We start from the raw sequence: 22,857 nt of genomic DNA on the forward strand, positions 1-22,857 counted from the left end.
TACCACCACTAGATTAAGAGGTTTTAAGATACTGTTCCGGCATAGGTTTCCTCTAGGGTTCCATAGACCCAGCAAGAAGCATTCAAAGTGTGTTCTGTTTTCTTAGCTTAATCAATTCATTTCTTATCCCCCCTCGTGCCCAAAGCTTCTCCGATATTCCAGTGGTGGTTTTTCCGATATTGTCGTTTAACTGTTTTCCCAAGATCTTCAGAAACACATCCAAAGCGGTTATATCGGCGATTTGTGATGTGGCCTTGGAGCTGAGATAAGAGATGGTCCTACCAAAGAGAGGAATGTTCGGTCACCGACATCCTAAGACAACAACGAGTATGCCAATCGGAAGGGTATGATACCTAAAAGGGTTACTACACTATGATTTTCTACTAAAAGCCTGATCATCCTTTCTGCCTATCAGCATACTAGGGTTGCAGTTATGCACTAAAACATTAACAGGCTTTTAGGCAGAAAAATTTCTTCATACTACACTATAATTGTAACTTGCAGTTGCTTACTCATTCTTATCATAAATATCAGCACGGACACCTCTTGTTCGAAGAGTCGCTGTATCGCACACGTTTCCGACACTGACACACCCGGACACTTCTTATTAGGTTTTCAATTTCAAAATTACTTTTTGTTGGCTTGAACGCTTAAGTGACGCCTTTACACAACTTAGACACTTGCAAAAACATAGAAAGTTGGTTTAAAAAGATGAATATATCATCAATTTAGACATTTTGTTCTATGTTACTCATATTTCAGTTCATTAAAGTCTCATCTTTGTGTGTGTATGTGGTGTCCCCATGTCCTATATTTTAGACATTCTGTGTCAAAGTGTCTTGTCCGGTGTCGGTGTTAGAGTCCGTGCTTGATAGGTTATAACATCCTAGCAGATAGCTCTGTTGGAGAATTGTGTAAATGTATATCTGCAAATTACAACATGTATTCAGTATTTTCTCATCAATAACATCAAATTTATTTGAAAATTCTCTTACGATTTTCTCTAATTTTTTTCATTTCTCAAATTCTAATAGGATTGTATTTTAGGGAGGCTGAAGGTTTCTTTTGTATTTCATATCTTCAACACTGACAGCAGGCAGCAGCTTTGAAAACGATGTACCTAATTGTTTGTTAAAACTTAAAAGCATTTGTGGCTTTTCAGAAGCAATTGAAGAAACAACATCAGAAAAAAATAATAATGGAAAACAATTTATGGCCTCTACTGTCAAAAGGAATAATAGTCAAAAGGCATAGCAGCTCTGAACTGGATCTTGGGCTTAATTGAGCTTTACATCATGTCTGTTTGTAGAAATAGCTTAGAGCAAATGAACAATTGAAAATCACTAGAAAAAGTCTACTTAGAGGTTACTAGATTAGATCAGGTTTATTATGATTGGAATTCCAACTTGCAACCTAAAAGGGGTGGGAACAAGGAAAAATCGTAGGTATCATTTAGCTTTCTTATTATGTGAAGGCCACCATATGGGGGCCTTTTTTTTTTATTTATACTCAACATTTTTTTATATTCCCTGCTTTTGTAAAATAATTGTCATTATGTTCACAAAAAAAAAGAGTGCCATTCTGAGTTTTTTAATTAGACTGACACAAAAGATTTGGTGTTTGCCCCAGATTGAGGTGACTTCCTGAACATGCTCAGAGCAGAAGTGCCAGAGCATAATAATCTGAATTTTTCTTGCAGCAATTATGTAAACCTCTGTTCTCTTATCTAAATTTAGTTTAGTTTCTTATTGGATGAGCATTTTCAAGCCCTTTCATTTCATTGGCCAGTATCTATATATTTTTCTATTAATTTCAAGTTTTTTGTGGTTAATGTAGTTGATACTTGCTGTGCTTCTCCATTTTCTGCCATGTCAAATGCCTCAAAAAGTTTCGTTGCATCTGATAAATATGAAAGAGTAGGACCTGATTACTTTGGCTATTACTCTTCTGAAGTAGTAAATTTATTGTCACAAGATGAGGATGTTTTTCCTGTTTCTACCCAAACACCTGAGCTACCTGAAAGCAAATATGAAGAGGGAAGAAAGAAGAATTTAGTCAATCAGAGTGATAATTGTTCTGGTCCGTTGTATAGTAATGCTGTTGGAGCTTGCCTTTCAGACTTTAAAAAGGACAGATTAAAATCACTGCTCAGACAGAGTGTCATTGCTCTTTCGTCCGAAGTTGATCAGGTACATTAACCATCTTGAACCTGTTCTTGTTATTAGTCAATGTTGGAGCTGTCATTGGCTCAAAGCCGTAACTACTTTCTTCATTAGTCAAATAGAACTTACAGGCTTGACTTTTGTACACTTCGGCAATCATGATGATATTCCTATTAATCTTTTTTTTTTTTTGCTTTATTTCCCATTCGCTCATTTATTAAGAGGATTTTTTTTTTATAAGATTTGTTGAAATGAAATAGAGAAAAATGTTGTTGTTGTTGTTGATATCATCAGATATTTTTCTAAAAAGATTTTTAACTTATGATTTTTTATAAGCAAATCAAATGATATTGATTAATAAGCGATATAGCTCAATTGGCACCCCAGTATTTGAGATTGGGATGCAATTGTGTTGAAGGTTATCATCCAGGCCACCTATCCCCTTCACCTCCAAATATCAAATTATTACATGATACTGGTTGCGGATTTAGTTTAGGAAATTCTAAATGTGAATGTTTTATTATTTATATTAAATCTATTCTCATGGCTTCCATTTCAAAATTTATGCATGTGGTTTACCTTCTTCAGTTGGTACGTGATATGCTTGCTGTCTTGAGGATTTATTTATGGTATTTTAGACTGTTACTGACTATTTAAATGTTAAAGCAGGTGGTAGACCCTGTTTTTGCAGCATATCATTTGCAAGCAAACCTAAAAAGTAAATCACAATCATTGAATGATACAGCGACTGCATCTGACAATGTAGTGCAAGTTCCTTGTAAAAAGCTAAAGATGTCCTCATCTTCATCTTCAGACAGGTTTCTTGAACAAGCTACTAATGTCAATCCCCAATGCAGTAGGAAGGTATACATTTTGTCAAGTATTTGATTTGATTAGGGGTGTACATGAGTTAAGCTATTCATGAGCTATTCAAACTCAACTCATTAAATGTTTGATCAAGCTCATTTGTTTAATTAAATAAACAAATTTAAGCTTGAGATTAGGCTTGATTATTTAAATGAGTTAAGTCTAAGTTTTACAAGTTTGATATTAATAACTCACGAATAGCTTGTTTTTCTTTATCAGCAAAAATAATATTATATATTATAATAAAAGCAGTACAAGTAGTACTAGTATATATACGAGTCAACACTCTATAATGCAGGAATATGGTTCCATAATACAGACTATACAGCACAAATTAAGGAACCATATAACTGACTGTATAGTTATCATAGATTAGCCCATCAGCTAAGACACTAGACCCCCCTTCTTACAAATCCCTCCCTTATGTTACTTGATCAGTGGTGGAAAGGCACTTCAAATCCTTTTTCGAGATTGGTTAGCCATGTCCAACATACAAATATGGCATCCTCCATCAGTTTGTTAGCGTTGAAGCTGTCATTTGAGAAGACCAATCTATTTCTGTGATACCATGTGCACCAAGTTAGGGAGATCCACCAAATCTGCCATCGCTGCAGACGAATTTCCGAATTCCTGCAGAAGGAATGCTAGAGGAAGTGCTGTCGTGGGTTCTGTGGGAAAGCTCCCTCCATTTTTACCCAAGACATCGATTTCCACCATAACGGCAGGATCAAATGACAGCTGAAAACAAGTGAGCTGCCTCTTCTTCCTTATCTCTGCAGAATGGGCACAAGTTATCACTGATCTGTACGTTCCTCCTGCACAAGTTGTTCTTAGTAGGCAATCTGTCCCTTAATAATCTCCATGCAAAGAAAGAAGCTTTGGCTGAGATTTTTAATTTCCACAGTTCTCTAAATGCCCCATCTTGATTTTCATCTCTTGAGTTTGAGTCAAGCAACTTATATGCAGAACCTACAGTATATCTCCCTGATGCATCACCTTTCCAAACCCACTTGTCTTGATGATTAGGATCGATGGGGAGATCCTGCAAAATCCTCCAGAAAGTTGGCACTCATGACTGTTTCAGATTCCAAGAGAAACCTCCTCCTCTGCAAGTTCCACTCCCATGCTGCATCTGATAAGGTCCCCATTTGCTGGATAAGTTTGTTTTGTTGGTTCGAGATAAGATAAAGTCTAGGGGGTATTTGTCCATCAACGGAACACCGTCTTCCTTCCACCCATCCTCCCAAAACCTCACCTTTGACCCACACCCCACACTCCATCTTGCCACCACCATACAGATTTTGCCACGTTCCTTCTATTCTTATCCAGGTTCCTCTATTTGGACAACTCCCTAATTCCCAGACCCCCTTTCTCCTTTGATAGGCAAGCTGATCCCCAGCTAATCCAGGCAATCTTCTTCTGCTCTGCATCAACTCCCCCCCACACCACAGAAACCTCCTCTGCACCTTCACCAGCTTGTCTGCAACCTTCTTCGGAATCCTGAAAAAGAAACCTGAAAGAAAATAGATAGGGATGGAGTTCAGGACTGACTTTATCAAAGTCACCCTTCTCCCAAAAGAAATGTATTTTTGTTTACACTTTGCTAATTTTCTCTCACATTTTTTGATAATAGGATCCCAAATCGCACTACTTCTTGGGTTTGCCCCAATCGGAATACCTAAGTAAGGAAAAGGTATAGACATCTGGCTGCAATTTAAGTATGTTGCTGCACTAACCATCCACTACTCTGACATCCCAATAGCCCCAAAAGACTGCTTGTTTATATATATATATATATATACATATATATATATATTTATTTATTTGAATTTCACAATAACATACCTCATACCTTGTAGTTGGGCTTTGTGAAGGGTTTTGGTTTTCTGTTTGGGAGGCTGGCAGCACAGCTGCCTTTGTATGGTTATCATCAGTACCCCTGGTACTGTAGCTTCTCTTATTAATAAATATATATATTTTCTGCCTTCCAAAAAAAATAAAAAAATCTAATAATAAAATATTTTATTAAATACTAAATTTATAAAGTAAAAAAAAGGAAAATTTCCACAAAATAAATAATAATTATGTTATTGTTGAAAGTCAAAATTAATATTCTGATTGTATTAATACCTCCTTGGGGTATGCCCTTGTTCTTGGTGCGTAGCAACGCATCTGGCCATCTTTTCACTCATCGTCTTCAACGATAGGCTCGTCGGACCGAGGCGCATAAAGCCCGGTCGCTTTTGGGCCATTCCGGGACTGTTTTCGTTTTTCAGGCCTTATTTTCTGCACTTTTTAAGTACTGTGTTTGCGTTTTTGGTTCCTGTCTTTCTTGACTATGGCTTCCACCGGCCTTGCTTAGTCCTAGATGCATTGGCCTGTCTTTTTGTCCTAGATGCCCTGGCCTTTGTCTATGTCCCAGATGTGCTGGCCATTGTCTTTATCCCAGTTGCACTTGTTTCGACAACTTTGTCCCAGATGCATTTGCCTCGCTCTGTCCTAGATGCGTTGGCATCGTCTATGTCCTAGATGCCCTAGCCCTTGTCTATGTCCCAGATGTGTTGGCCATTGTCTTTGTCCCAGATGCATTGGCCCTGTCTATGTCCTAGGTGCACTAGTCCCGACAACTTTGTCCCAGATGAATGTCTGAGCAATAGTTTAAATCATTTGGGCCTCCTATATTATTAGTTTGAAACTTCAAGAATGTGGTTTCGAGAAGAATGGACCAATGCTTGAGCTTGCCAAACTTTCCTTGCTCCAAAGAAAGATGGTTCTTGGAGATTGTGTGAGGACAACCTAGCCAGTAGTCATCAATAAAATCATTTAAATTTAACCTATTCTTCTATCAGAAGAAATACTTGATCAATTGATTGGTGCCTATGTTTTCAAAAATTGATCTAGGTAGTGGTAAGTAAATGCTTAATCAAATTCATAGAAGATGAAAGGAAGATTTAATTCAAAGCACCAGATGGGTGTGTACAGTATAATTCAAACACATGCTTAGAAGTGTGCTTGTATACCTAATGCATGTAATGTTACATGCGCAAGAATGTGCTTCAAAATGGCAAACTAACTTCCATACTTTCATCCATTTGTTTTAGACTACTGATGATATTCAGTTCCTACTAGAGAATGATAATGTGGAGGTTGCAGAGATGGTGACCGAATATGCCAATGATCTATCTGGAACAGTAATTTTCTCAAACTTCTTCCTGTGTGTTCAAAGCTATGATCATCATCTTTAGGGGGTGTTTGGTATATGGACTCTTTTTTCATCATTGGGAATCATGATTCCTGAGAATTATATTTCTTGGGAATAATGTTTCCTGAAAATGTCATAAATATGTTTGGTATGTCTAAAATATTTCTAGGAACGAGAGAACTAAAAACTTTTCCTCTTAATGGGAATCTTGGATTTCCACCCTCTCCCATGGAAAAGTATTAGTAAGAAAATTAAAAAAACAATTCCTGGAAATGTTAGATTCCTAAAAGTGATTTTTAGAAATGTTGTACCAAACATAGGAACTTAATATTTCCAATCTAAGATTCCCGAGAAACTTAAAAGACTTCCCTTACCAAACACCCCCTTAATGTCTTATATGTGAGTATCAAAATCATAGTAATTAATGTATGATTTCTATTAGAAAGTAATGATACTGAAGCCTTTGTTTTATGATATGATATGTTTATCTAATTGGTGTTCAATGTTGACTCTTAGCTAGGGTATATGGAAGAACAACTTGAGTTGCTTCTTGATACTATAATGTTCAAGTGCAGGTATTTTGTGATACTTTTATGTGGATATTAGAGGAATAATGGCTTCTTGTTGCATGCTTTATTGTTGTATATTTTGTTACACAGATTTAAATCAGTTGGCACTAATATAATACGACAATAAATTTTATGCCATTGGTGGGTTTTTATTCCATATCTCTTTAAAAAAAATCCAATGTTGGTTTGAAATCTCCAATTATGTATATCAAACTCAAAAAACGTAATATTGATCCTAAATGTAATAGTGACTAGGATTTGAATCTAAATCATTAAATAAGGTTTGAATCCAAAGAAGGTATGCAATGGGGTTCAGCCTCTGCTTGATTTGGCCACAACAGTTTTCTTCCTAGACCTTCAAGAAAACAAATTAGGTCCCAAGTAGTAGATGAGATAGGCTTGCAACCTAAAACCATAGGAGATGAGATAGGCTTGGCTTCTTTCATGCTGGCTTTCGATAGTAAGTCTTTGATATATTTTATTCAAGTCACAGGAGAGTGTCATTAGACTAAGGGTGAATTTCTATCCCTAACAGATAATCAAGGATACCAAGTTGCTTAAGGGAGAAAACAAAATCCAACTTGGTAATGAGGTGCTGAACTAGTAAGGAGGAGCTGCCAGTGATGATTATATCATCCACATACACCAACAGCTATACAGTTACTGTCTTTAAACCCAAACTCCTGTAAGGTAGTCTTGAGTCTCCCAAATCAAGCTTTAGGGGCTTATTTGATCCCATAAATTGCTTTGGGAAGTGTGCACTATGTACGTCAGAGAAGTATCATTGGCTTCAAAGTCTTGAGGTTGAGTCATGTAGACCTCTTCAAGGAGACCATTTGAAAAATGCATTATTTGTATTATAAAATATATCAAAGTTAAGGGAGCTCTAGGAAAAGGTTTACTGTATGGAGGCAAAGGGTCATACTTGCATTTTGGGATATTTTGATGTATAGATTGGGCATGCTTTCCCACTGATAAGAGATCTACTTCTGGGTATTGTATTTTTATTGGTGATATCTTTATCTCATGGAAGAGCAAGAAACATGTGGTAAAATCAAGTGCAGATGCTGAGCATAGAGCTATGGCTTCTTCCACTTGTGAATTTATTTGGCTTAAAGAATTGATGTTTGGAGACATTACAAATACCTTTGTAAATTCAAATGATCAATTGGCAGATGTCTTTACCACATAATTGAGAGGTTCTTGGATTGGCTATTTATGTAACAAGCTGGGTGCATATGATTTTTATGCTTTGGCTTGAAGGGGAGGTTTAGAGTTAAAAGGGATATTTGGGGATTGCTTTTATGTAATTATAGTAATTAGGCATATTTTGCAAATCCTTAATTATGACTCCCTCTATAGGTAACATCTTTTGGTGAGTGATTCACATACACGAATGGTTCCCTCGATGTCTTTTCTTAACAATTATTGAATTACTTAATGTGAAGTGTGAATTTTAACAAATTAATTATAGTCGTGAAATATTTTCAAGTTGATCATGCATGCCACAAATTGCTGAAGTTGAAAATAAAGTAGTAAAACTTTATATTTATGATTCAAATGCTACTCTTATGAAGCAATACAAGATGGAAAATAGTTTTTAATTATAATTTATGTTTTGTAAACATGGTCTACATACAAGCATGATCACTCTATATATTACTCTGGTGTGAAATATTTTTATAAAATTAATTGAACATGATTTTTTTAATACAAATTTTATGACAAATGAACATAAAGTGTGCTTCTCTAGTGTCTCTAGTCTAGCCAAATGCATGTTTGCTTTTGCTGCTAGCCTTTGCCTAGTTGAATGTTGAAAGCATCTTGTTGAGGACCTGAAAAGAGCTTCTAGCCTACATTGTTACTCTTTTTCTCCATCTAGTTTAGTATGTATCAGACATATTCTTACAAAAAGTATACGTTCTGACTCCTATTTACAGGTCCATGACCCTTGCTGAGAAACAAAGGCTACAAAGTTTAATTCAGAAGCTACCAGCAAGAAATCTTGACCGTGTAGTGGAGTTAATTTGGCGAAATAGGCCAATAGAAGAACAAAATTGTGACAAAATATTTGTTGATTTGGAAAAAGAGGTAATATTCTAATTGGGTGTATATCTATGTTAATTAATTAGCATTATTATATCACAGAAATATGACAGATTGCCTTGAAGGTGAGTGATAAGTTATAGGTTTGATTGCCACAAGTTTCCTTAATATGATCGAATTAGTTTTTTGTCCTAGAATCGAGGGAAGCTCTCACAAAAGCAAAAAACTTAGATTTCATTCCAATTCAACTCTGAATCAGTGTTATTGATAGTGGATGGCAAACTATGGTGGCTAGCCAAAAATTCGCCATATAGATATGGCAGATGGTGTTGCAACATATGATAAAAGCATGATGGATGTGTAAAATTGCAGTGGTTGAAGGTAAAAGAACGATGAGGTTGAGGGCATGAGGCAAATAAATAAAAAAAGAGCAAGGTTGAGCTAGAGAGAAACAAGGTGAGGTCACATGAACATAAGTTGAGTCAAAGAAACAAGGCAAAATAGGGAGGTTGAGGGTGCTAGAGATCGTCGGTGATAGTCATTGGTGGGTGGTCGTCGGAGTTGGGTTTTTAGGTGGGTGGTAAGTTTTTTAATTTTTATTAATGTTTTTGGGGTATGAGTTAGGTCAGGATTATAGGGTTTTTTAACTTTGGGTCAGGTCAGAACACCCAAAACCCATTTTTTCTTCTTTCTCTCGAATTAGATTTCCACCGCTCATCTGTGCTCCATCATCTTTGCCTCTTTTCATTCCACCGTGGTCGTTGCTTCTTCTATGTCCAGAACACAAAAAGCGGCCGCCATATCTTGCCATGCCATTGCCATTTTATGGTGTCTTGTGAGAAATCCACCATGACATCACCATGGTTGCTTTTTAACAACAGAGTGAGACTTGGATTTTTCCAAGTGGAAACTACAAAAAAGAAATCTGAACTTTTTCACATAAAAATTAGAGTAACCACCCTTGAGGTTTTGTGTAATTAGACAATACTCTTTAATTTTTTAACCATTACAGTCCCTTGTAGGGGGGTTAGTGTAACATATGAGGGGTGTTAGTATAATATTTTCAAATGTAAAGGAGATTAATGTAGGAAGATAAAAAAAGAGTGGTGTTGTCTATAATTTGAGAAAAGCTCAAGGGTTGCGAGTATAATTTGTTCTAAAAGTTAAGTATGAAAATTCATGAAATTAGAAAAATGGGTCCTAATTGATTCTTCGACCCAAAACTCAAAGTGAGCAAATTACTATAAAGGATTTACAAAATGAAATTAAGAATCTTAAGCAAGAAATCCAAATACTTAACCAAAATGACATTTCATTAGAGTATAGACTACTAGAACTAGAAGGAAGAGAAATTTTAAAGGTACAAGATAAGACAAATGATGGAAGACAAAAGCTCGAAAAAATCTAAGTAATCCATCAAAATAAACTTCACACTGCAGATTAGTACAAAGTTTGGGGCTCATTGTGCTCTTCAAATTATTATCTTTATGTTTTGCTAATTTATCTTCATATTGTATGAGATAATTTTTGGATTGGGCTCTAATTTACTTGAACTTTCTTTAGTTTTCACCTCTATGATTAAGCTTTGAAAAAACTTTTTTATTTATTTCTTCTAGTGCATGTAATGGGTATTTCATCCATTGCAAAGGATCTTTGAATATATTGGACCTTGGTAGATTTCTCTTAATATCTGCAATTTAATTGGTTGTAAAGCATGATAAGATGCTTACCATGTTGATTTTCTGCAGGATGATGCTACACTCTGGAGACTCTATTATTATATTGAAGCTGTTGAGAAAGCCAAAAGTCTTTCTTGTAGTCAAGAGGCCTAGTTTTCTAAATGCTTTAAAAAGCCTCTGAGCCTTAATGATAGTTCATTAGAGCTCTCAGGTTTTTCTGATCTTCCTAACTCTAAAATTTAGAGTTTAGAGTTTAGATTATACAGATTTTCAAAACGCTTACCTCTGTTGCGACAACAGGGATACTATAGTTCATCGACTTGAGTTAAATGCCCTATACCTGAAATGTATAGCATTTAGTTTTTTTTCCTTTTCTTCTCTTGACATGTATATCTTGAGAAGTTAGTCACCAAATATGTATCATCCCAGATTGTGATAGGATATATGTTATGAGTCGGAATTGCATCTTGTATTGATAGCAAAACGTGACGTGAGATATATTCAAGAGAAGAATGATAGTTCTTCAAATTTTTTAACTACTGGTTACTTTTTCCTTTGGCTCTTATTTGTTGTCTAAATGCTTAATTAAAACATATCTATATTGTGATAAGCTTCAAAATCTCTCGGTGGATGTTCATTTCATCATTGTGATTTGTTAATATCTTTCTGATATTAATGAGCGAGGCTAATACTTTGCTTCCAAGTCCATTGATTGATTAGCTGAGATATGATGATAGCTAGGTTAATAACTACTGGAGCGAGCTTGATTAAGAAATCATTTTTAATAGTTTCCTCGGGAAAGTAAAAATGACTATTTTAATACCCACTTGATTGAGTTGATTCTGTGTTTGAAAGTTGGTCTAGTTCTGTTAGTTGAATAGAGTGAATAAGTATTCTAAGTGTTTAATTCTTACATATATATATAAAAAAAAAAAAGTTTGTAAAGATTGATTTGCAAAGAATGGTGCGGGCCATAGAGATCAACTTCGTATGTAGGAAACCTGACCTTGCTTTCGTCTCTGTTTCTAGCTGCTGATGCTGTGGGTGTTCTGCATATTGGATCTTACTTTGATGACATCATGCTGTCCCAAGGTGGGCAGAATGTGGGTTCAAGGTCGATTCTCCATGCTTATCCTACTACTCAAAACATTGTCCATAATATATCATGATATATAACAAATTGAAGCAAAGAACAGGAGAAACAAAATATTAGTTCTATGATGTTTATTTCGATTGATTTATAATTCAATACAATGAATTTATAAGCTGTTTTATAAAGTAATATGTTTTCACATATAGGAGGAATCGACTACATGAATCATACCATCATATAACGGTATATAATTTTGTTTTATATTGCAAAGATAGACCATTTACATCAAAGTATTCGTTAATGGTTTGACTCGTTTTACTTTTAGGTCGTCTTCTATTCTAATTATTGGACTATCTTCCCTATAGCCAACCCTTGAGCTTCTACTAGTCTTTTTCCATATACGCCTAAATCTTCAATGGGGCTACCCCTAGTTTCACTTCGAGATTCAAAGAATAAATTAAAATACAATATTCGTTTACTAAACATTTTATTTGTTCAGTTGTATGTTTTCACCTTCAATATTTTGAGTTTTTTTATTTTTCCATTTTTTTCAATCACGGGATTAGGGGGGAGGGGGTGTTTATATTTCTAGGAGCGAACTCCAGTCAAATATGAAGTGCTTGAATACAAATTATGTCTTGGAATGGAAAAAAATTCTGAATCAGCTTTGTCTATGAACAAGAAAATAAGTAATACAATTAAGAATCTCATGGAGAGTTCTTTAAATTTATTTTGTTTCAAATTATCTATCTATATAGATATCTATTTTATGTTGACTTTTTAAGTTCGTCGTCAACTCTTAGGACTCAATCCTGATAGGCATAAAATCTATCCAAACTGGAGTATGGATTATATTATTAAGCCTTAAATAAATACTCTTTCTCTCATGTAATTTAGTGTTTTTTATTTCCATTCTTGTAAAAAAAATATTTTAGTTGTTACAAAATGTTTTTATTTTATTTTTTGTAGTTAAAGCGTTTTAAATACCGCTTTCAACAGTAAAAGAGTTTTGAACCGTAAAAAAAATGTTATTTAGAGCATTTTAAGAATGGAAAATAAAACAAACACATTTTACATGAATTAAAATTAAAAAAATTACAAGAATGAAAAAATAATATTAAATTACATAGACGAAAAAAATATTTAAATATATTTTTAACCTTATCTTGCCTTATACACTACAGCTTCATTTGGTTGGCATTATTTCGAAAAGAATAATATTGGAACAAGTGAAAGTATAAAAACATGTGAAATTTGAGTCGTTTGATAATTGATATAATATAGTGAAATAGGAAAAGGAATGTGGACCAACCAAAATTTATTTGTTTTCCTAGTGTTGATGTGAATTGGGGCAGAATTGGCCCTAAACCACAGTTAACTAATAGATGCAACTTCATATTTTTTTGTTTTATTTTTAATTAAATGACTTTAACATAATAAATAATAGTCTTATATTAAAAAAGTAAAAATTTTAAATTTTTTTAAAATTATTTTTTAATTAGAATGAAAGGCTTTTTATATAATTTATTTATTATTTATTCCACTCATTCAAACAGGCAAATAAAATTTTCTTTATTTATATCCTTCCTATAATTTTTCTATCTAAGCTTGATTAATACTTTTCTATCACATGAAACCCGAAAATTTCCTTTAAACTTAATATTACCAGTTTAAAAGAACAAAAGTTATCATGAATACATCTTTTAATATAGAAGAGATATTAAATTAATTTTGAGATTGAGATTGATTATTTTATAAATATTTAAAATAATTATAGGTGCCAGGTAGGATGAGTAAAGTGTTGATTTTAATGTGGTTTTTACCACATGCATTACGATTTTAAAGTCACGTTGAGCAAGAACTTATGCTTACCTTCTCAATCCTATTTCCTATTTACTGTTTTTTTGTTGTTGCTAATGACATGAGACAAAACGTACAATCAAAATTGTCTTTTTCCTTCGGTATTTATTCGAAGTGACACATGTTGGGACACTGAAATAAAACACAAGATTTGGTTGCTCTAAGAACTTATGGATGATGTGACTATCATTATTCCGATACATAAAAAAAAAAGTCTCATATTTAGAAATCAAAATTTCTTCTCTTAAACCACCCAAGTGTCTTAAAAATAGAACTGTAAGTTACATGTGAATCAAGGCGAACACTACCTTGGATGTAGATACTTGTTTTTCCTTATTCATTCATCCTTATGGCAGAAACATTCATTCAAGTTTTTTTGTTGCTTTGGATAGAAAAGGAAAAATAAAGAAAATTGTTTGTGAACTGACTCCAGCGAGAAATATAACAAGTATCTATACTTGGAAATGTACACCAGCATTCTTTACATCGCATTGTGTGACAAGGCGAATATTTTGCTGCAAATACTCTTGATTGAACTAAAATGTGTTATTTTTTTTATACTATAATATTGATACGGAATATCCACCAATTTTATTGATAATTAATCTCCGTTTGAAAATCTGACTGACTATCATTAGTGAAATCTCTTATTCTAATTATATTTTTTTTCATCCACAAGACTCAAACTTGATACCTTGCTTAAGGGGATTGAATTCAAGACCAACGGTTTATTGATGCTGAAATGCGTTATTGAGTCTTGGCATTGTGCTCCCCAGACATTAACCCTTATGATTTTTGTTGTTTATTGTGCTTTTCAAGGTTAGCTTGAGCATCTAATCCTGTATTTAAAGTTATAAGATTGGTTGGATGGTAAAAGAAGAAGGAAGAGAAGAAAAGGTCGCACGTTTGATTCTCCTACTAACAAAAAACTAACAATTAACCATTAATGTTTACCAATAAAAAGAAAATGTAGCCATGTATATGATGCTCACACTCTTTAATAATTAATATTAAGGTTAATGCAAGTGAGTGTGAATTTGATTCGACAAAGTTATTTACTTGCAGCATTTTAGAAAAATGTCAATTTCTATAACCATTTACCTTAAAAAAATTTAAATAAAAGGAAGTTTATGAAGTGTGAACATATATAATGTCAACTTCGTGAGTGATAAATACCAATATAGCACATTTTTTTTGCCTTCAGATATTAGCCTACTTCCACTTAACAACAAACCTCAAATTCAGGCATCATGTATGTGCTTAAAACTCCTGTAGGCAATCACAGCATAAAAGGGATCTAACTCTGAAATCAATCCAAAAAGCCTCATGATCCAACCAATTGGTGACATATTCTCTTGAGGCTCTGTGAAACCTTCCACAGATTGGAAGTACTGAACCACAAGTTGTACCCTACTATAAGCAGTCCCTTCACTCCATGCACTTATGGCTTTCTCATAAAACATTCTGTTACTAAAACTCACAATGAATACCCCTCCTGACTTTATAGTACCCGGAAAACCTCTTCAAATACATGAATATATATCTCCTCCTTAGAGTAAATTAGTGACGTTTCATTAATATTAAGCAAGTCAGTAATCAAATACAAACTCTTGTTATTTTTTATTTTTATTTTTATTTTCTATCTCACTAGTTTGTGTATAATTATTGTGCGTTTTTTTAGACTATTCCATAGCAAAATTTCTTGATTTATAATAAATAAAGAAGAATTTGACTTTGGGAAGTAATATAAGAATAAATAATATATGTATTGACAGCATCATCTCATCCATCATCATGCATAGTAAATTTATTATTTTTTTATCAGTAAGTTTATTAATTTTAAATAAGAAAAAATAGTATACACAATCAGTGTAAAAATACTTTTGTGACCAAATTTGTCGTGTACAGAAATTTATTTTTATAATAACTATCTTTAAAGTTAAATCTGTCATATTTTTTTATTCGTCAATATAAAAAAAATTAATGTGACATTATATATAATATATTAAAATTAAACTCTTAAAATAATTATTTTTAAAAGTTATATCAAACGTAATTTTAAAAGGTTTAAATATATTTTTTTTCTATAATTTAGTGTTTCTTTTTTTATTTTTGTCCCTAAATTTTTTTCGTTTTAATTCTTATAAAATATGTTTATTTTATTTTTCATCCTTAAGATGCTTTAAATAGTACTTTAAAATCATAAAAATATTTTTAATAGTAAAAAATGTTATCTGTTTAAGGATAGAAATAAAAAATAAAACGAAAAAAAATAAATTTACAAGAACAAAAGTTAAAAAAAAGTTAATTTTGATGAACCAAAAAGATATTTAAACCTTAAATTAAACTTGGATAGTACCTAACCTTCTCTGGCTGTTGGAGATACTGCACACTAACTATGCATAGCACTGCATCAAAACTGAAACTCTCAAATTCAAACTCTTGATCCTTGTTGAGATCCTTCACAACAAAGAAATCCAACCTAGGATTCTTTGCAAGCTCTTGTGCATTCAACCCATGCCCCACCACTTTTTTGTACTTGACATCACTTGGTAGATGGCTAATCCAAGAGCTCATGAGGTCAAGAATTTCCATGTCAGGTCTCAATCTCTCTCTGTAAAGATTGGTCAGTGTAGAAATGAAGCCATCATCTACATGTTTCACAAAGCGTGGAAATGCATAGAACTCTCTATCTGGGTAAATGTTGAGCTTTGTTCTACCTTCTTGGGTGAGAACAAGGCGTTTTATTTTGCCTTCCAAGGGCGGTTGATTGGTGTGGTAGCTTTTATTTAATGTGCTAACAATTTTAATTGAAGTTCTGGTATGAGGTGCTGAGATTGGTTGCAGATTGGTTTGCATAATTGGAGACATGTATTGCTGTTTAGTTTGAATGAACATAATCAAACAGAAGCAAACTGATTTAATTTTACAATTTATAATAATTAATATTACATATAGTCAGACATATATTCTTGTGGATAACTCACCAATGGTTGTGATGAGACTATATGAATCTTTACCACTGTTTTGGGGCCTAGAATGAAAGTAAAAGGCCCGTGCTATTCACATCCTTCTTTTGCTCTCCACTCTTTTTTTTTCTTTCAATATTCTCAAAATACACGTTTTTTCTTTCACTTTCACACCCCCTTTTCAAAGATTTTACTAAAAACTAATATTTTGTAATATAAAAATACTAATTACAAACTAAATTTTTTTTATATAAAAAAATTATATTTTTTTTGTCGTAATTATTAAAAATATGACTACTTTCAATTAATTATTAATTAATTTTTTATATCCTTAATTTATTGTGAAGTCTATTAATAAAATATCATTCATTTATCATAAAAGTGAATATATTTAGAGTTATTAACAATATAACTTGGTCTTTGATTGGAAAATTATTCCTTAAATTATGCGTAATATCATTATATATAATCATCACTTAAACTAATTAATCTATAAATATTTTAGAACAAAATTTTGACTTATCATATTATTAATTAAAATTAATTACCTTTTATTGACCTTGCCGAATTAGGTATGGTCTTAGTTCCCTAATATTTTTTAACCATATTATTGTTACAGATATCTATTAATTTTGTCATTGACTAAACCCAAAATGAGACGGAGTCTTTGGTGTAAAAAAAACTTTTATTTTAATTCATTGAAAATATATTGAAAGTTATAATAAAAATACATTAATAATACTTTTTAACAAAAACTTTCTACTTTGAATTTAAATAATCCCATATCAATTAATAAGAGAACCCTTAATTATCAACACTTCTCCAACATTACGTTAAAAAACAATGCTTGAAAGAGTTTGCTTAATTTATTATTATTTATTGAAAGAAAAATTTCCTAATTTAAAAAAATAATAATAAAAAAAGAATAGATGAATTGAGTCCGAAAACTCATCAGGATTAAAACATCCACCGGAGCTCAATAAGCACTTGTAGAAATATTAGACACAACTCACACTAATATTTTCATTTGTTTTAGTTATTATAAATACTAGGCGTGAACCCATTTTATTGCACGGATTAAAAAAAATCAGAGTGAGAATATTTTATAAGGAAAAAGTAAAAATAATAATAATTTTCTATTGTCTAGCATCCAGCCGTTTGACACGTGACAAGGTGCTGGACAGTTTTTATAAATATATAGAATATAGATTAGAATAAACTTTTCATGATTAAATGAAACATTTATTAAGTTTATTTAAAAACGTCAGGTTATAAAAGTTATGTAAATGTATAAAGTATTGTAGTTATTACAAAATACTATTATTAAAAAAATACTAGGTTATACTAAGGTTATAGTAGTATTTTACAAAGAATCATAACATTTTTTTTAATTAAACATCAGTTCATGATACAGAAGTCTAACAAATAGAAAGAAATTACGTACTAGCTAATTTCAGTCCATACATTAAATAACCTACTGCAGTACATAATTCTACGTAGTGTCCCAAATTTGTCCCGACTTCAATAAGAAATATTTGTTTTGACCGAATATTATTTAAACTATTTAATTAGAGAGATAAAAATGAATATCAAATTATATTCATATCCATTATATTATATTTTTTAATAATTTTTTCACAATATATATATATATATATATATATATATATATATATATATAATATTAAATATTTTACTATTATAATTTTTAAGAATATAAATCAATTAATTTAATAATTAAATAACAAAACTTAAAAATGTACATTTAACTAAAAATATAATTAAATTCTTAATTTTTTAACTTTAATTTATTTTTATTCATCATATTAATATATTATTTGAATTAAAATACAATTAAAAAGTTAATATATAATTTATTTAAAATATATAAGTAAATTAAAATTATAAAAAAAAAGAATGTAATGAATTACCCAAAGACATATTGGAACCCGATATCTGCTCGCCTTTTGCAGGAATGATGATGAGAAGGGTCAAATTCATCCCCGACCCACACTATTGTCATCCCTAAAATCAAATCAATAAGTGTCCAAGCCATGTAGCTATACCAACAATGTCTGACCAAATTATGAAAGAACAAAAGCATCCAACAAAACTTGTAAAATGTAAAAGGCAATTTACTTATAACATCCCTCGGCAGCAAAGGAGCAAAACTAAAACCCTGTAGCTGCTTGTGCAAAAAGAGTTCTCATACAGCTTATAAAATAGAAAAGTCACCACCGCCCATCAAGAACCCAGTTTTGAAAGGTAGGTGGCTGCAATGAAATGGCTGATACATAAAAGTAAAACTATAACAAGTAAAAGCACCTATACTCTCAAAAAATAAAATACTAATAAGGAACCACTGTTGTGTGTAACTATAAATGTAACTATGATCGCATGTACTTGAAGAAACACAAAAATGTATTCACTTCTTCTTCTGTGCAGCCTTGGTGACCTTGGCTCCAGTTGGGTCCTTCTTCTCCACACTCTTGATGACTCCAACAGCCACAGTTTGTCGCATGTCCCTCACGGCAAAACGACCAAGAGGAGGATACTCGGAGAAAGTTTCGACCACCATAGGCTTGGTGGGAATCATCTTAACATAACCTGCATCTCCATTTTTCAAGAATTTGGGCTCCTTCTCAATCTCCTTACCAGATCGCCTGTCAATCTTGGTCACAAGTTCGGCAAACTTGACGGCAATGTGAGAAGTGTGGCAGTCAAGCACAGGAGCATAACCATTTCCAATTTGGCCAGGATGGTTCATTATAATGACTTGGGATGTGAAGTTGGCAGCCTCCTTGGCAGGATCATCCTTAGAGTTTGAGGCAACAAAACCACGCTTGAGATCCTTGACTGCAACATTCTTCACATTAAATCCTACGTTGTCACCTGGAAGGGCCTCCTGGAGAGCTTCATGGTGCATCTCCACAGACTTAACTTCAGTTGTCAGGCCAGTGGGAGCAAAAGTCACCACCATACCGGGCTTCAAGACACCAGTTTCAACTCGTCCCACTGGCACTGTTCCAATACCACCAATCTTGTAGACATCCTGCAAGGGAAGCCTCAAAGGCTTGTCTGAGGGTCTCTTGGGCTCATTGATCTGGTCAAGAGCCTCGAGAAGGGTTGGTCCCTTGTACCAATCAAGATTGGTGGACCTCTCAATCATGTTGTCACCCTCAAAACCTGAGATGGGAACAAATGGAATCTTGTCTGGGTTGTAACCTACCTTCTTCAAGTAGGAAGAAACTTCCTTCACAATTTCTTCATACCTGGCCTTAGAGTACTTTGGGGTAGTGGCATCCATCTGTCAACAAAAATTTCACAACTTACATCATTAGAAAACAGCTACTAAATAAATAATCTTAACATACAGCAAGGTATTTATGACTAAGACCAGGATTATACCTTGTTACAGCAACAGATCATTTGCTTGACACCAAGGGTGAAGGCAAGTAGAGCATGCTCGCGAGTCTGTCCATCTTTGGAAATACCAGCTTCAAAACCACCAGTTGTGGAATCAATGATAAGGACAGCACAATCAGCCTGGGAAGTTCCAGTAATCATGTTCTTGATGAAATCACGATGTCCTGGAGCATCAATAACAGTGCAGTAGTATTTGGTGGTCTCAAACTTCCATAATGCAATATCAATGGTAATTCCTCTCTCACGCTCAGCCTTAAGCTTGTCAAGCACCCAGGCGTATTTGAATGACCTCTTGTTCATCTCAGCAGCTTCTTTCTCAAACCTCTCAATAACACGCTTGTCAATACCTCCAAGCTTGTAAATCAAGTGGCCAGTGGTGGTTGACTTCCCAGAGTCAACATGGCCAATGACCACAATGTTAATGTGAACCTTCTCTTTACCCATGATATCTTAAACTGTGAAACAGAATTCATAGGTTCATGAGTCAGACAACACAAAATAAGGAATTACACCCAGTAAGTTAATTTTCAAATAATTCATTACAAATGTACATCATATAGTTTAGACACAGCAAAAGATTCTAACATTAACATGAATTTCATACAGTGCAATTCAGCAATTATGTTAACACATAAGTCACTAAGGGACGATTTGGTTTGAGAAATCATTTTCCAACTTTTAATTTCAATTTCAATCTCTTTATTTACTGTTTCCTATTTTAAAATTTAGTATAGGAAATAATATAAGAAAAATAAAAACAGAAAACAATAAAAAAAAAGATTTTTTTCAACAAAACAACAAAAAGGTTAAAAAAACATTTTTTGTACAAACTTCTAAAAATACGAAATACATTGATGTAAAAAAGGTAAATTCTGTTAAAAAGACTAATGTGCCCCTGTACACCATGCAAAGTAAATTCAAGGACAAAATAGATCATCAAAACTCTTACAGAAAAAAACATTTCACCAAACGAATAACAACAAATTGGAGGCATGTCTTTCCATAATCATAGAAAAAGAATTCACTTAACAAAAAATAGTTTAAAGAACCAAAAGTTAGTCACAGCATATAATCCTCAACAAATTTCACAGGTCCAGAATTACCCAGGCAAAACATAAACCAAAAATAACTCAGTTAACATAGCTCAGATTCCACCGATTATCCATTAGATCAACATAGCTCAATCAATGAACAAAATTAAAACCTTAAAACCCAAGCAATCGGAAATACTCATCCAGGAATCAATTAAAATAATCAAAAGAATCCAAACACACACACAGAGTTACATCAACCAACAACGAGCACAATAATCTAACCATACAACAACAAACATGCAAATAAAACCGATGAAACATCATAAATTCAACATACGCTGAACAAATTAATGACTCTAATCGGCACACAGAAGAAACAGAACACGAAAGACATTGATCGAATCGAAGATTATACCTCGTGAAAAATAAACGTTACTCGAAACCCTCAGCCCCAATTCAGAGACTGAGTGTTAGTGATGGCTAAAGCAAGAGCAGAGTGTTAGGCTTAGTAATAGGGTTTGGAGGATTTTATACCGAAGCACAATTTTCTCTGTTGCGAAAACGCCCTCGTTTATTTTTCATATTTCCCTATATGCCCCGCTATAAAGTTGTGTTTGACGGTCCGCGCCTTCGCAACAGTGTTGGCGAGTTTGTTACACGCGCCCCCGAAAATACGTATGTTGTCGGTTTTAGTGGTTTCGAAGGCCAACTAAGGAACTATGATGAGAGCAAAACAGAAAGTAAATGAAAACGGCCGTTTTAAAGGAAAAAATTATTTACTCCAGCATGTAGTCAATAAAATGTGACTTGTCAAAACAAAAAAAAAAGTTTGTAAATACATGATTTTGGTTTATATTATATTATATATATTCAGGGGAAAATTCAGAAAATCATTAAGGGGGACTAGAATTTTTTTGTACTTTAATTATTTGAATATTTAGCTTCTAATAAATAAACATTTAACTCATAAAAAATCTATTTATTAATTTTACAAGTAAAATTAAAATTTATTTTTATTTAAAATGAAACAAGAAGAAAATAATTCATATAATTCTTTTTTCAAACTTTGAATGACTTTTTAGTGTCACAAGTATAATAGTAACTAAACAAACAATAATCTTATCATAAAAAAAAGGAAAAAACTCATTAGATATAATAATAAGTAGGATAAAATATGTTTTTAATTTTCTATACTTTGTTGAATCTTGTTTTTATTCTTTTAGTCTTTCATATCATGCAATTTAATTCTTAAAATTTATATAAAATATGATTTTAGTTTGTGTCTTAATTTTTTCACTTTTTTAACTTCAAAATGTGAGAGACTAAAGATCAGAAATTATTAAATAGGTTAGGATTATAATATTATTCATGATCTCAACCAATAATCATCTATGATCTTGAATCACTTAATAATTTTTCATTAAACACGTTTTTTTATAATTCAAGAAATAAATTGTTCAATATGAAAGTTTAATATAATCTTAAAAATAGTTTGTTAATAATTATATATATATAGATAAAAATATATAAATCATATCACATCTATTAGTCAGGACTCAGGATACATATCTCTTTGGGTGAGATTGTAGCAATATAAATATAATCATATATTATTATATTTATTAATAAGTGTGTATGTATCTAAAAAATATATTTTATAGGGTTTTCTTTTTTTGGGGGGTAGGGGCGGGGGTGTCCTATGCACAAACGCTATACGGGGAAAATGATTGCAGAAAGGTTTAAATTGGATCATCAATTTTTTCATATTTTAGATGGCAATGTTGTATTTTTGCTAGATGTCAATTATGGTTTATAATATTTAATATTATTATTAGTCTAGTAGGAATCTATAAGGTCACACAGAGAGTAAATATTGGAGCAATTAACTTTAGATTGAGTCAAATATTAATTAATTAAATGTGATTTCATTAATTAATTTTAAAAAATAAT

The 22,857-nt window shown here is 32.6% G+C and overlaps 2 protein-coding genes and 1 pseudogene across 4 annotated transcripts; 1 reads left to right on the plus strand and 2 right to left on the minus strand.

The window, feature by feature from the left end:
• The first annotated feature begins 3 nt into the window (after positions 1-3).
• Positions 4-11,083, plus strand: LOC114390665. 3 transcript variants are annotated; one of them, XM_028351484.1, is made up of 9 exons: positions 4-344; positions 1,630-1,706; positions 1,837-2,189; positions 2,832-3,026; positions 4,663-4,722; positions 6,131-6,220; positions 6,748-6,806; positions 8,741-8,891; positions 10,595-11,083. In XM_028351484.1, exons 3-9 carry the CDS (start codon positions 1,869-1,871, stop codon positions 10,676-10,678), a joined length of 960 nt encoding a protein of 319 aa, XP_028207285.1. In that variant the 5' UTR covers positions 4-344; positions 1,630-1,706; positions 1,837-1,868; the 3' UTR covers positions 10,679-11,083. The 3 variants fall into 3 exon arrangements, with proteins under 3 accessions (XP_028207285.1, XP_028207286.1, XP_028207287.1); XM_028351485.1 differs by lacking the exon at positions 4,663-4,722; XM_028351486.1 differs by lacking the exons at positions 4,663-4,722; positions 6,131-6,220.
• A 3,579-nt stretch (positions 11,084-14,662) lies between these two features.
• Positions 14,663-16,382, minus strand: LOC114389343 (annotated as a pseudogene).
• A 2,164-nt stretch (positions 16,383-18,546) lies between these two features.
• LOC114390599 (elongation factor 1-alpha-like) lies at positions 18,547-21,473 on the minus strand. Its single transcript, XM_028351397.1, has 3 exons — positions 21,323-21,473; positions 19,856-20,328; positions 18,547-19,754 (listed from the first exon to the last, which is right to left on the minus strand). The coding sequence occupies exons 2-3, from the start codon at positions 20,315-20,317 to the stop codon at positions 18,873-18,875; spliced, it is 1,344 nt and encodes a 447-aa protein (XP_028207198.1). The 5' UTR covers positions 20,318-20,328; positions 21,323-21,473; the 3' UTR covers positions 18,547-18,872.
• Between the last annotated feature and the right edge of the window lie 1,384 nt (positions 21,474-22,857).

This window comes from Glycine soja, chromosome 16, assembly GCF_004193775.1.
Source record: "Glycine soja cultivar W05 chromosome 16, ASM419377v2, whole genome shotgun sequence".
NCBI lineage: Eukaryota > Viridiplantae > Streptophyta > Magnoliopsida > Fabales > Fabaceae > Glycine > Glycine soja.